General features: G+C 34.8%; 1 protein-coding gene across 2 annotated transcripts in view; it reads right to left on the bottom strand.

The window, feature by feature from the left end:
• The window catches only part of LOC124157536 (transformation/transcription domain-associated protein), a 105,849-nt gene that overhangs the window by 76,868 nt on the left and 15,434 nt on the right, over nucleotides 1-13,547 (bottom strand). Inside the window, exons 8-11 of one of the 2 annotated variants that reach the window (XM_046532351.1) lie at nucleotides 3,472-3,676; nucleotides 3,177-3,350; nucleotides 2,108-2,420; nucleotides 1,547-1,723 (exon numbers count right to left, since the gene is read on the bottom strand). In XM_046532351.1, coding sequence (XP_046388307.1) covers nucleotides 1,547-1,723; nucleotides 2,108-2,420; nucleotides 3,177-3,350; nucleotides 3,472-3,676 — 869 coding nt within the window. The remainder of the gene's footprint in view (nucleotides 1-1,546; nucleotides 1,724-2,107; nucleotides 2,421-3,176; nucleotides 3,351-3,471; nucleotides 3,677-13,547) is intronic. The other variant, XM_046532352.1, reaches the window with a different exon arrangement.

The following is a 13,547-nucleotide window of genomic DNA, read 5'->3' as shown; positions in this document are numbered from 1 at the left end:
GTCAAAATTTCTTGCCCCTTCAATCTCCCGCACTTATAATCTACAGAGTGAAGTGTATAATATACGCAATTAAATTATGCGCAAGTTTTCGATATATAAAGAAGATGTGTTCCAAGACCTTGCTCATAAGTTGATAAACCAATACAATGCATCGAGGAGTGGTTATCCTGCAGCATTTCTGCATCACAATTGTGTGTTAACTCACGATTGTGACGAACTGATCTAGCTTGCAACGTAGCCGGAGCCAAAAAAATCCCTGTCCGCGGGAAGAAAGAATGGGCAAAACGCTGAACAGTTCCCGACTTCACACTGGATTAAATCATACTTTGTTCAGATTATGCCCAACATGCGAGTTCCTTTACGCCACGTTGTGTCGCATCGGCAAACTCTAAAGGTGCCAAATTTGAAATTTCGGGCACGCTCACATTTTTCGAATGTTCATATCTCTGAAAGTTAGTCAATAGAATGTGTGTAGGAAGAGGACTAACTGTACGTCCAATTTACAAGCGTTAATGAGTGAGTCACCATAATTCCACAGGAATGAAGCTTATTATATGATGTTGCGAGCATATTTAAGTATCTCCTACTGAAGATAGAACCAAAATTGATGCTCTTGGGCACAGTACAAAAGGAGAATGTAAACATAGATAAATGATGATAATGTAGCATAGTGTATATCCACCTAAATACCGTTGTTTATCACGGAACTTCGTAATAAAGTTCATTTTGTAACCACCAGGACCGGGACTGAGGTTTGTAATTTTCGTAATAATGAAAATTTCATGATAACGTTTCTTTAACTATAGATTGGATATGCCTTTTTTTCGGGACAAACGAATTGCATCGTAATAACAAGAACTTCGTAATATCGTTGTTCATATTAACGCTGTTCAAATCAACGAGAGTCTACTGTAAACATTAAAGAATCTTTTAAAATTAATCATATATAAGTCCGGAGTAGCCTTGCATGAAAATGCAACCTCGTGCTTTTGCGTGTGATTTTATTTTTTATAAATACAGCAGAAAATATCAAAGGAGTGTGAAACTCATGCACTGATAAACTACAGCAGTATAGTTGATGGTTTGAGGCGTTACTGAGTGGAACTTACTCATGATGAATAAAAAATTTAAACTTTGTTTTTCCACAGAATATATATTTCCACAGAATATTCTGTGGAAAAACAAAGTTTAAATTTTTTATTCATTACAGCAGTATAATTGGGAGTCTACTGTAATTTGTGCCAGCAGATAATTGAAAAAAATGAACTTCCACAAACGTTTAACAGAAGTCAGGAAGTGTTAAACTACGAGGCCTGAGTACACAGGTAACAGATAATCTGGAGGGATAAATATTAGTTCGTGTTTTAAGAGATGGAAGGGGTTCAAGCAATTTCAGTCTTGCCCATAATATACTCTGGCTGCTTCCCCACAACTCATTCATATTTAAAAATGCATTTCATGCAGATAAGATAAAGAAAGAACTGGGTTATCTAGCATTTCAAACTGCTGGGACTTTTTTATAGCTTAAGAGTACAAAATTACAAACCTGAGGTGTGTAAGCTCCAGTAAGATTCCCAAGAGGCCCTATGACAGGGTTTGGAGGTGTAATGGTGTAAACATCAAGGGCCTGCAATGCCCACCTCACCAGTCTCACAAATACCAGGGTCTCTTTAGGCTGAAAATGCTTACTCTGAGCTGTCGTGCTACCATCGGCTGATATCACCTGAAAAAAATTTTAAGAACCTTTATCAACAAGAGTTGATAACTTTAAAATTGGAATAAAGGACAACATAACGTTAACAAGAATCTTAACATTGGAACAAAGTGAAGTCCAATGAATATTTCAAGCAATCTTACCATACTGAAATGAGTTTTTAGTGCCAAATTGAAATTTAAACATATATTACTTGCTGGTATTTTTGGGGTTATCCACATCTTGATAATGATTATGTATCTGATAATATTGGAGTATGTTCAACGATTTGAGAATTTCATAAAATATACATAGAAGTACGCATTACCTTGAATAATGGACAAGGCATGAGACTATAACAAAGAAAACATCCTTAATATTGATTCATCAACATTCAAAATTTCATATTTTTACCTTACATGATGCGCATCCCCATGTGATAGTCTTCACACCACAGACTAATGTTTTCACCAGACTTCGGCAATCAGTGACACTATAGTTGGCTGACTGAGATGCAGGAAATCCAAAACGTGACTTGTCCTTCTCCTCTTTGATGAGTGAGGTCAGAGCATGAACGGAGGATGATGCTGGTGGTGGTACTACAACACCATCTACTATCACTGGCTTCACATCTTCTTGGGTAGCAGTTGCAGCTGGCGTGGCTGGTGGTTGTGCCGTGGCAGAACTGATGGAATTAGGGGAAGAGCTGACACCTTGATGTTGTTTGCTAAACATTGCCCAAAGCAGGATGACACAGAGATGCAAAAAACACACAAAAGCAGCAAGCTTTCCCTATCAATGCATGACAATTAGGCATCGCTTGGCTGAATCAACTTTTTTGATCATTAATCATGCTGATTTATTAATAATAGTACATATTCAGTGCTAAGCATGCAAAAGTCATACCAGGCTAAGTAAGCGACAAAACTATACATTGGACCCACACAATCTGAGCAGAAAAGAGCACATATGTAGTCCAGAATGTTCTTTAGATAAATGACAGAATTTTTAAAATGGGGGATTCAGTTAAAAGATTTTATGAAGAAACTAAGTGAGCAAATTCTTCCTTTTCTGCATCATATTCAAAGATATACACCAAAGCAATATAGCAGGACAAGAAATGTTGCCAGATTGGAAATTTTTAGATCAATGGTACTCAACCATATACATAATATAAAAATATAAAATAATGATGGAGGTACTGAGAAAAAATGCAAGCCAAGCACAAAATTGGACTCAAGTACACCAATTACAGCTCTGTTAACTAAGTTTAGAACATGCCACAGATATAATTGTACTTCTAATTATAATCTGATTCATAAATCTAAGAAATATGTCGGGATCATATCATCCATAATATAGGGACCATCTGCATTGAAAAAAGCCTTTCAAATTTTTAGAAACCAACCTAAAATAATCTATTCTCATGATACATGAACTCATGCTTATCTCAGATCATAAGTGAAATCACCAACATACTCACAATTTATTAATGAGCACCGGAAGTTGCAATTTGGCTATTGTCTTAAATTTTAGGACAAAAACCTCGAGCATCCTCATCAAAAGCTCCCTACCCTGGCCACCAACTTCTGCTTCACTTTTTTGCCGAATGCAATCCACAAGATTCAAGAGAAGTTTGCATGACATGGTTTGAATGCTAGTGGGAAAAAAAGTAATTGAGACGAAAAACTTTAAACCAAGAGTATTCGAGGAAAAAATACAATACAAGTTAATTAAATTTAACAAACGTACACAAGTACTTTCAAGCCGTAACTTACCTAGTTGGCAAGGATTCATCATGCACATTTTTGGAAAACAAATGCACTGCTCTGGCAAGATCTGATAGAGGTAGATGCTGACGAACATGATGAACTAAGTCGGCTAAAGTACTGTAAGCCAAAGGTCGCAATGACTCGTGTGTGGTCCATCCTCTGCCCAATAACACCCGCTCATCAAAAAGACGTTCCATAAATGGTACAAATTCTAAAATAAATTTGGAAAATGTTACACATAAAACTCCAGCTTTGAATTTTCAGAGAGATCAGGTAATTTATCCTCCACATTTAGTCCAAAAAGCTGAGAGGCACAGCTCAGTTTAGCGACAAAACTATAGATTTAGCTCATATCCATATACATATAGCTTTATCCAGTCATAATAACTGGATAATGTTTCATCTCAAGACTATCTCTCTAAACCACCTTGATTTAACCTTTTCACAACAATGTGTACGTAATGCCATTTTTGCATGAAAATGAAGACAATCACTGATACTAAAATTTCTCAGACCATATTATAGTATTTTCTTCCAAAATTACTTCACTAATGGCTTCCATACTCTAGAATTTCGAAGTACCATTCATCCACCATCTACATATATTAATTAGGAGGAATTATATAAAGCAAAAAACCTAATATAAATTATTGGAAAAAAAACAATTTAACAAAATTTTGCAATTCAAGATTAATTATCATAGAGAAATTGTTTTGAAATAAAATATTTATTTACAGAAGTAAAACTCAATTTCCTAGATTAATCCAAAATTCCACTTATTTCAAAACTTTAAAATGGTTTTTTAAATTTTAAAAAGAATTAGACTATCTCTCAGTGAAGTTGCAGGAATTTTGTCTTTCAAACTTCACTTGCAAGGACCCCAAAAGAAAATAATTCTTTGTCACAAATCACTGACAGCTATAGGATTATGTGAAAAGAAGTTTTCCAAAAAAATTCTAGTGACAGTGCATGTACAAAAGAAATGGTCTTCTATTAATAATCCGAAGAAATTCACTCTTAGTGTCATCCTTTCATGATCAACCAACTTTATAAAATTGAAAAAAATATATTTTAATTGAAAAAATCTGAAATATGTTTTATGCAGTAAGAATATGAAATATGTATGCATAGCATTTACGGTCATTCTACTTCGTAAAAACATAATTCGCTGGTAGTCTTCATTCTTTCATTGGTTAACAGAGCAGTAAGCTATTGATAAACAACTGCAAATGACGCTAGCAACAATAATTTAACTCAAATTACTTTCCAGTAAATTGTAAAAGCAGCTCACCCTCCAATATCAAAGACTACCTTCTGATAAGAATCTATTATACTGCTAATTATTACTGATAACCTGAATTTTTGCAGTGCACTGTCCACTGCACACCACTATGAATGGCAGAGGTTATGCCATTGGGAAAACAATGAATTCTGAAAAAATACCACCATGGCTTGAAGCCATTTACAAATCATAGTGCAGATAGGGGTGAGGCAAATCAGATTAAAATGGATGCAGTAAAGATCATTAAGGCCATCAACAGTAGGCAGCTGTTCCTGGAGTGGTTTCATATATAGGAAGACACCCATGAAGTCCTTTGTTACTTAAAATCATGGAAAAGCACTGCGAACAGTGCACAACAGAAAAATAGCACATCTGAAGGTTAGCCATATAATTTTGAGTCATATTACCATAATTGCACACATCCTTTTACTATACAAAAGGGTAAAAGTGCATCTTCATTTAACCTTCAAGGCAATTCCATCTCAATTCATTAAACTATTATTCCTTAAGGTCTCATATTATGATTACAGTTCATAACTGGATAAAGTTTCATCCCAAAATGTATGAAAATAATAGGTGGTGATAGTGGTACATCTATTCAATCATAGTTATCACTAAAAATGCAATTTATGTAAACATCATGGGAAGAACAAAGCACATGGAGGTAATAATTTAACATGTTGTAAAAAGGGCAGTTACTGAGGTAAAGTAAATGTAAATTTTAAATCAACAAAATATGGATGGGAGTGGAAATGCTTACCACAAGCCTAAACATTGCTAAGAATTAGAGGTGGAAATGAATCTAGCAGCACATGTCAGGAACCATTTTAAGGGAGGGCATTGTGAATCTAATTATGCAAATAATCTTGCATACTTTGATGGCTCTTTATGAATGAGATACATGGGCAAATAAAAAATAAATTTCATTTGGCAATTTCCTAAAAGAATTTAACATTCTTCTTTGGCCTTGAAATAAAATTTACAGTATTTCATACCAGTAATAAGTGTTTGAAACCTAGAAATGAAAACTCTTGGCAATGGAATTTAATTTCAAGGAAAATGATCTTTGTATGTTTAGTTAACAGTGACATCCATCCACAAATTTTGATTAACACCTTATATATAAGGACCATCATTATAATTGTGTCTGAATTGTGATGGAATGACCATTACTAATAGCTCTCTGTAAAAGTACATCACATCAACTTGATAACTAACTATGTTTGAGAGAATTCACACCATCATTCAACTTTAAGAAAAATAAAAATATAATAACCTTTTACACACTCAACTAATCTAATCTAACTTCAGCATGCATGATGAAGTTTTCTAAATGCTTATTTTCATCCAAAACAAATTCTATTAATTTTACGACACATTGGATTAATATTTTTTATAATGTCTTAAAATTATGCACAATAGAAATCTGGCAAGTTCCACCAAATTATATATACTGACATAGCATTTTTCAACATCATTTTCTAGAGATGTGCGGGCACTCAAAAATTTGATTTGAGTGCTTTGAGCAGAATTACGAATTTCGAGTCGAGTAAAGTAGTTCCGCTAAAGGAGCTGTCGAGTTCAGTGACTTGAGAAATCTGCCAACAGGAGGTGCTCATGAAACTCATGTAATAATATCATTTTAAAGTTGATAAGTAGTTCTAATACCTTGGCCTGGGAGTGTCAGCTGGCTGTATACGTAGTAGTCAGCCATTACAGTAGTCGACCATCTTTGGACTAATCGGAGTGGACCGCAGTATCACTCATACTTTCTAATGCAGTGCTTTTATACCATAGCCTAATTTCTTTACTCAAATGCCGAGACAATACGTGAAAACTATTAAGATTTCTATGAAAAAAATTATGTAACTTTTAAGTTTTAGCAAACAATGCCGGTTTCTCACTGTGTTTGACGTCATAAATAACGTCTCTTAGCCTTTTTTGAACACTACTTTCGTCTGATGGTAATTTTGTTTATTCATTAATTGAGCTTTGTTTCCTTCTAGAACTTACAAAACAAGAGTTGCTTAGGTTGATTAAACAAAGTGAGAAGTAAAGAAATTTTTTTCATTAGTCTACAAAGCTAGAGCTAAGTTCTATAGTTTGCACGCTTCATCCACATTAACAACCACGCTGACATTCCATGAAAGTCTAATATATATAAAAATCTTCATTATAATTTTTAATAAAAATTCTGAAGGTTCCTAAATGCTGCACTTACAGCAAGAGAGTACTTGTCAAGCCACACAAGTGTGTAGGGAAAGACAATTGCAGGTAGTAGTACTGTGACATGGTGATGTCAAAACGTGTTGTCTGAGAATGATGAACAATGGTTTTTCTGCCGGAGATTTTGAAAGGATTAAATATTACATAATTCATTTATATATGTAATCTTTATTGAAGTTGTGCAAATGCTTTTGCTTGGGCCTCTTCCTAGCAGTTTGGGTATATATACATTAATTCATTGGTCAACATATTACTATGTATTAATTTTCAATAATCTCCTAACTCTGACACAACTGCCATCAAAGTTCCTTATTATCTTTTCCTTTTTACACCAGGTTAAGCATTCAGAATAGAAAATTCACAAGGAGATTGTAAAAATAACGATATGTTGAAGCAGGAAATGTTGTATTGCCTGGTGCAGAAATTACCACACTCGACTCAATACTCACATGTAGTTGTGAGCCCGACTCGAGATCAAAAAGTAATACTCGCACATCCCTATCAATTTCATGTGTTTCACTCTTCGCAAATTTTGCAAGTTGCACTAAACTTCCTCTAATTACACTACACATTTTGATGGTTTCACATAATTTTCACGAGTGTTTCACACTTGAAAATGATGTGGAAGAGTCAAAAGGCACAGTGTCAGAAAATGAAGTTTATAGCAACTAGCAAAATTTCTTTTAAAAAAAAAAAAAAACGTCTTAAAATACTTATACATATGTACATATATACTTAAAAAAATTACATTTACATATGCTAAATTAAAAAGTTTCTTTTTTAGATTGGTCACTCTTTTTCAGAAAAACATTTGACAACATTTTGCAGTTTATTTTTGCATCTTCAGGGCTTTATGTCATGACATAACACATAAAATTGAAACTGTTCAAATCCTTAACCCTCTATGCCCCAGGGTGACTTTGAGGTAACATACCGCATGTATGCTCTTTTCGTTATTTTTTCATTTCTTGGCCTCTGTATACCATTGTGACTTCAAAGTAACAGTTAGCCTACCCAATCCCCTCTCGTATATTACTTTTAGTTTGTTTTTTCCCCTCCTGAGGGCGTTCTCTGTCAGATCTCTGCACAAGCACATGTAAAAAATTGGGGCATTGAGGGTTAACTGAACTAGAGAATAAAATAAGCTTAACAAGTTTTTTAAAGGGTTCAAACAGTTTAATTTATATGTATTCATTTATAAAATAATTGTAAATTCCAGAGGATGCAGAAATAATTGCTTGGAAACATAAGCAAAAGGAAAGAGTTTTAAAAATGGAGCTCTGAACTCTAAAGGAAACAAGAAATATTCACCAGCACATAAATTTTCTTCGTCCCAAATTCTGCAAGTTTCCACCTAACATACAATCAAGTAAGTTCACTAAGGTGTTTCACGTGTTGGAAAAAACATTTTAAACAATGTATCAGTGTAAATGGAGAGTACTACAAAGGTGACTAACATTTGTAAGACAAAAAATTAAATGTTGACTCTTTTTTAAATGTGTCCAGTTATTTTTGAGTCCCCAGTGAGTATTTCCAGAGTTCTAGCATTTTAAATTATCAACATAGCCTAATAATTGAAAATTTATTTTAAACAATTATTATTTAACTAGATTCAAAACAGATAACTGGTAAACTAAAAACCTTAACTAGCTACATATTCTTCACACTTATTGTCTTCACCATTCTCATTAAAGTCCGCTGGATAACAAATCAATAATTACAATTCATTTTCTCATACTATTCTTTCAAAGCCTATGTTAATATAACATTTCACTAAAACTATATCTTGGGATATAGGTACTTTTACAGCTTCTATCTCCCATCATCTTCCACAGGATATAGTTCACCAGACAGGAGAACTAATTGTAAGTAAATTGGTGAATCAGTTAAGTCTCGATGAAGTTATTGAGAAAGAATAATGCATTGAAAAAATTTTACCTTAATGTATCCAGCAGATATCATAGGAATCACAGCAGTACATAAAGTCTTTCCTTGTAATTTCGTTTTGCAGAGTATTCAAGCACAATAATTTAGAGAATAAATGCCATTTCTACACAGTTCTGTACAGTTAGGAAATTATTCAAGTATAAATAAAAAAATACTACCTAGTAGAGAATACTTTTTGGGTAATTTTTCCTTGTAAAACACATTTTTCAACGTTACGTTTACCTCTCAGCAAACTACCGTATGTACCTAATCATCACATTCGTGTAACTGTACAAGAAACTTTTGAGTTAAGACAAAACTTGAAGATCCTCGGAGATACCAAATTATAGCATTGGTTCTCTTGCTCAAAGTAGGGTGATACCCCAAATAGATGTGGATGAGAACTTGAGACAGGTCAGAAGTAAGGAGTCTATATTGCAATAATATCTCTGGTCAGAAAATAAGTGCATTAAGTCCACAATTTACAAACACTCAACTAACAAACTTGCAAAGATAAAAACGTTCATGTCCAATCAAAAAATTCAAGCGTGACAGAATTTTCAAATTTGGTGCCTTTGGAGATGGCCAATCCAACTGGCAGTGCGGCAAGGAGATCGCACATAGGGCCTGATGCGTGTGACAAATGCTATGCCATGAAGAATATTAGCCATATTATCTATTATTTTAAATGGATATTTTTCTACAGAGGCACGCACTCAAAACTGTCACTAATTTGAAAGCGTAATACAGTAGGATTGCAAGAGTATCTCAAAGCCGATGATCGATAGAGAATCGTGTATTACTTTGACTACTCACTGTGATTATTCTCCAAATTCTACTGTTTAAAGCAAATTATTTCTGCTGCCGCATTTTGTTACACGTAACATCAGCGTTAAACTTACAAACAAATTCACTAAAGAACAAGGTCTCGGAACACATCTTGTTCGTACGTACATGGTATGGTATTTGGTGGAGGCGACCTACAACTGAGGTCATTTGCGCCATGAGGGAAGGGTAGGTGAGGAAGGGTGGAGAGAAACCCGGTGTCAGCATTAGCCTGCTCTTAACAAAAGGCGCCAAGGGGACCACGGCTTAACGTTCCATCCGACGGAAGGAGTGTTGCGCTTGAAATGTCTTCCACACAACATTCAAACAGGGATCAGGCAGTCTCTGAAAATTCTCTGCCGCTGCTGGGATTTGAACCTGGGCCCACCAGGTGGGAAGCCAACACTCAGACCACCACACCAACCCGATCCCCTTGTTCGTACGTCAAGGACTTGCTGTCATAGATAGCAGGAAATGACAATAAGGCAATGTAATAGGTGTACGATGAACGCTTCTTCTGCTCTTGACTTTTGCTAGAAACTTCTCCCATACATTGCAGGCATGGACATGGAGACTGGGGAAGATGCCTTGCTGATGATCTGGGTTAATATGGGTCTTGTCATGATAAATATAGAAATCCCTTGGGATGAAGTCCATAACGCATACCAAGATAATTTATTTACATTTAATGGAGATTTGAGGAAAGATAATATGTATATCTGTTCAGCAAAAAAAATTCTTCCAGGGGGTAAGTTTTATTATTAGTGTCCACTGTAGGAGCATGAACTCAAACCTCCATGTAAATTATAGAGAATTTATTCTCTAAAACTGATACATATTAGGTTTGAGTCCTGCGAATTCATTAACTTCTAAGACTGTACCCTTTTAAAATTTTATGCTGGGGTATTGAACACCTTGACTCTCCTGCTTTTTCATCTCTAGAATTTTCAACTTCAAGTGCACTTTTAAGTGATTTGGTTTACTGCTGAATACTCCATCATTATTTCCTTAAAACATTAATTCTCCAAATTATAATGCCTTTGAGAACCAGAAAGGAATTTGTAGAATAGATTCAATAACTTCAGCATAGCAGTGAATCTTCCATAGGTTCTCTAGAAGAATTGAAACTTTCAATGGCAGTCAAAGGGATAGAAGGATACAGGAAAGGGATTCATGGGAAAAACAGAAACAAATACAACACACAACTCAAATGCAAACAGCTTTGACAGGAGAATTCTTCAAGAACACTACACTCATGGAAGCTATATCACAGGCAAATTGCCAGCTAGGCCAGGAACAAAAACTAATGACTCAATCAATAAATTAATGACAATAATCTGACCAATGGTTAGTATTGACCATGCATAAAGCATGACATTCAAATTTAAGCTGAAATTTCACCAAGCTCTCAAAACGTGAATAAAAGCAACCTTTCAATCAGCTGATAGGATGAGAAAAAGTAGGTAAACAATCATTCACAACACTAAAAAATAAATGGCATCGATTTGTTGATAAGATTTGCATCACAGAATATCCTCAGATTTTAAGTATTAATGACCTTTTCTAATTATCTGACCAAAACAAAAAAAATTCTCAAAGCTTACTTACACTTTGCAAATGGAATTCTTAAAATATAAAAAAGAGCTATAAGATGAATATGGGGAAAATATTTTTTTTTAAATGTACTATGGCACGAAAAAACTTACAGGGGCAATTAAAGTTAAAAAGGCTGAGAAAAATGGTCAAACAAAACCTAATTGAAAGTTTACTAAAGGCAATTTATGGACATTGTAATGCAATATTTGCACACTTTCCCAATTAAACATTTTGTTTTTAAATATTCAGACTTCAGCACAATACAGATCTGAAATACGTTGTAAGTAAGTAAAAATAATCAAACTAGATGAAATGTTTACATTGCTGGTGTCTTGTTAGCGAGTAAGAGATAAATCTACATAAGGCAGGCATCTAATTTTAGGTAAAACTTAGAATATCTCATACAAGTGAACACTTAGCAAGGAAGTTACAAATGCTAACTCAAATTTCTGTTTGCTAGCTGACCTATGGTTGGCTTCCCTAATAGAATCAGAGATACTTCTGAGAGCTGGAGAAGAGCCAGAGGATAAGTGGAATAAGTAAAATGGAGGAGATAAAATACAATTTTTAATACGTAACTCAGTGACTAGAGTTAAACAAAACATCATTCCAATCGACCCTCTCATATTTCTTTCAAATTTGGCGACCCTCGTAAGTATTGCAAAAATACAGCTTTAAACTACATTGAAGTGTGCTCTGTTGAAATTAATTTTCAAACATGAGGTTTTTCACATTGACTTTAACATAGAATATTACCAAACACTCAATTTTTTCAAATAAAAAAAATCTATGTCATAGAGTATGTATAGAGAGCGAAGTATAGTGATAGTAGATGAAGCTATCTCAAATGTCATGCATGAAAAAAAGTCCTTCCTTTTCCCTGCTAGTCATAGCTTCAAGTTTCAAAAGTGTGAGGAAAAGTAAAAATTCAATGTGCACGCATATAAAACCACCAGCATTGCTGATATCTCCTCAGATTCCAATGATGGTTTCATCCTTTTTGTGACTAAAATCTTTGTTCTTAACTTTATAGCTCCATCTACAGTCATCATATTATCCCATTTCAATAATATTTTGTTTAAGAGATCCCATAAGGAGTACACTCAAAGTGAGCGAAAATTCTCTTCAACTTCCAAAATACCCTCATTTGCATGTAGGTAAATACTGGCACAATTTATTGATTTTTAAGGAGCTTCTGAGAGGATCGTTGTGTAAGAGTTTAAAGAAAAGGTTAGCGAAGAGTTTGATTTGGAGTGTAGCTCTCTACGGTGCGGAAACGTGGACTCTGAGGAAAGAAGACGAGAGAAGATTGGAGGCTTTCGAGATGTGGGTATGGAGAAGAATGGAGAGGGTGAAATGGACAGAGAGGAAAAGGAACGACGAAGTGCTGGATATGGTTGGCGAGGAGAGGCAGCTTTTAGATGAGATACGCAGGAGACAGAAGGTTTGGATGGAGTTAGCGCTTAGCGGTGAAGGGATGTTGAAAATGGTGTTGGAGGGTAGAATGTTGGGGAAACGAGGGAGGGGAAGGAAAAGAATAGGATTTTTAGATAGATTGAAAGAGAGTAGGCCTTACAGTGAATTAAAGAAGGCAGTGCTGGAAGGAAAGGGAGGCTCCCAGATCACCTCTTTAGTACTCCATGGAAACCTACCTTAATCGGTAGAATACTATAATAATAATGGTGTAGAGAATCAGTCAAATATGCCAAATTTGAAAGGGAAGGAAAAGATTCAGGTTAAAAATGTTACTATTTAGCAATGATTTGATGTGAAATGGCCCATGATTCTCTTCCGCAGAACATAATATGCATGGGCGTAGGCAAAGAAAGAGGTCTCACTAGTAGCAAGTTGTTATACCAGCAATATCAAGCATAGCAAATTTTTCATTCATAACTTTCCCCTTGACACAGTACTGACTTGCCTTGACTTCAACATCATTAGGTAACAAAAAGATTGGCAAAATAGCTCGATAGACAGAAAAAAATTAGCATAGGCATTGAAGTACATACATTATACTTGAAGAAGTGAAGTCAGGATTTTTTGATGAGCTGGATAAGAAACCCACTAATGTCACTATCATGTTCTGAAGAATTTGAGGAAAATTTTTGGTACAATTAATTTTTATGGCTTAATAAAATATGTACTATCATTTAAGGTTCCAATGCACTCTTTTCTTACGGCTACCTACAGCATTTAATCAAAACTGTGCAACAACTGAAGGTTTTAG

This window comes from Ischnura elegans, chromosome 4, assembly GCF_921293095.1.
Source record: "Ischnura elegans chromosome 4, ioIscEleg1.1, whole genome shotgun sequence".
Classification (NCBI taxonomy): Eukaryota; Metazoa; Arthropoda; class Insecta; order Odonata; family Coenagrionidae; genus Ischnura; species Ischnura elegans.
This window is presented reverse-complemented; position numbering and strand designations above follow the sequence as displayed.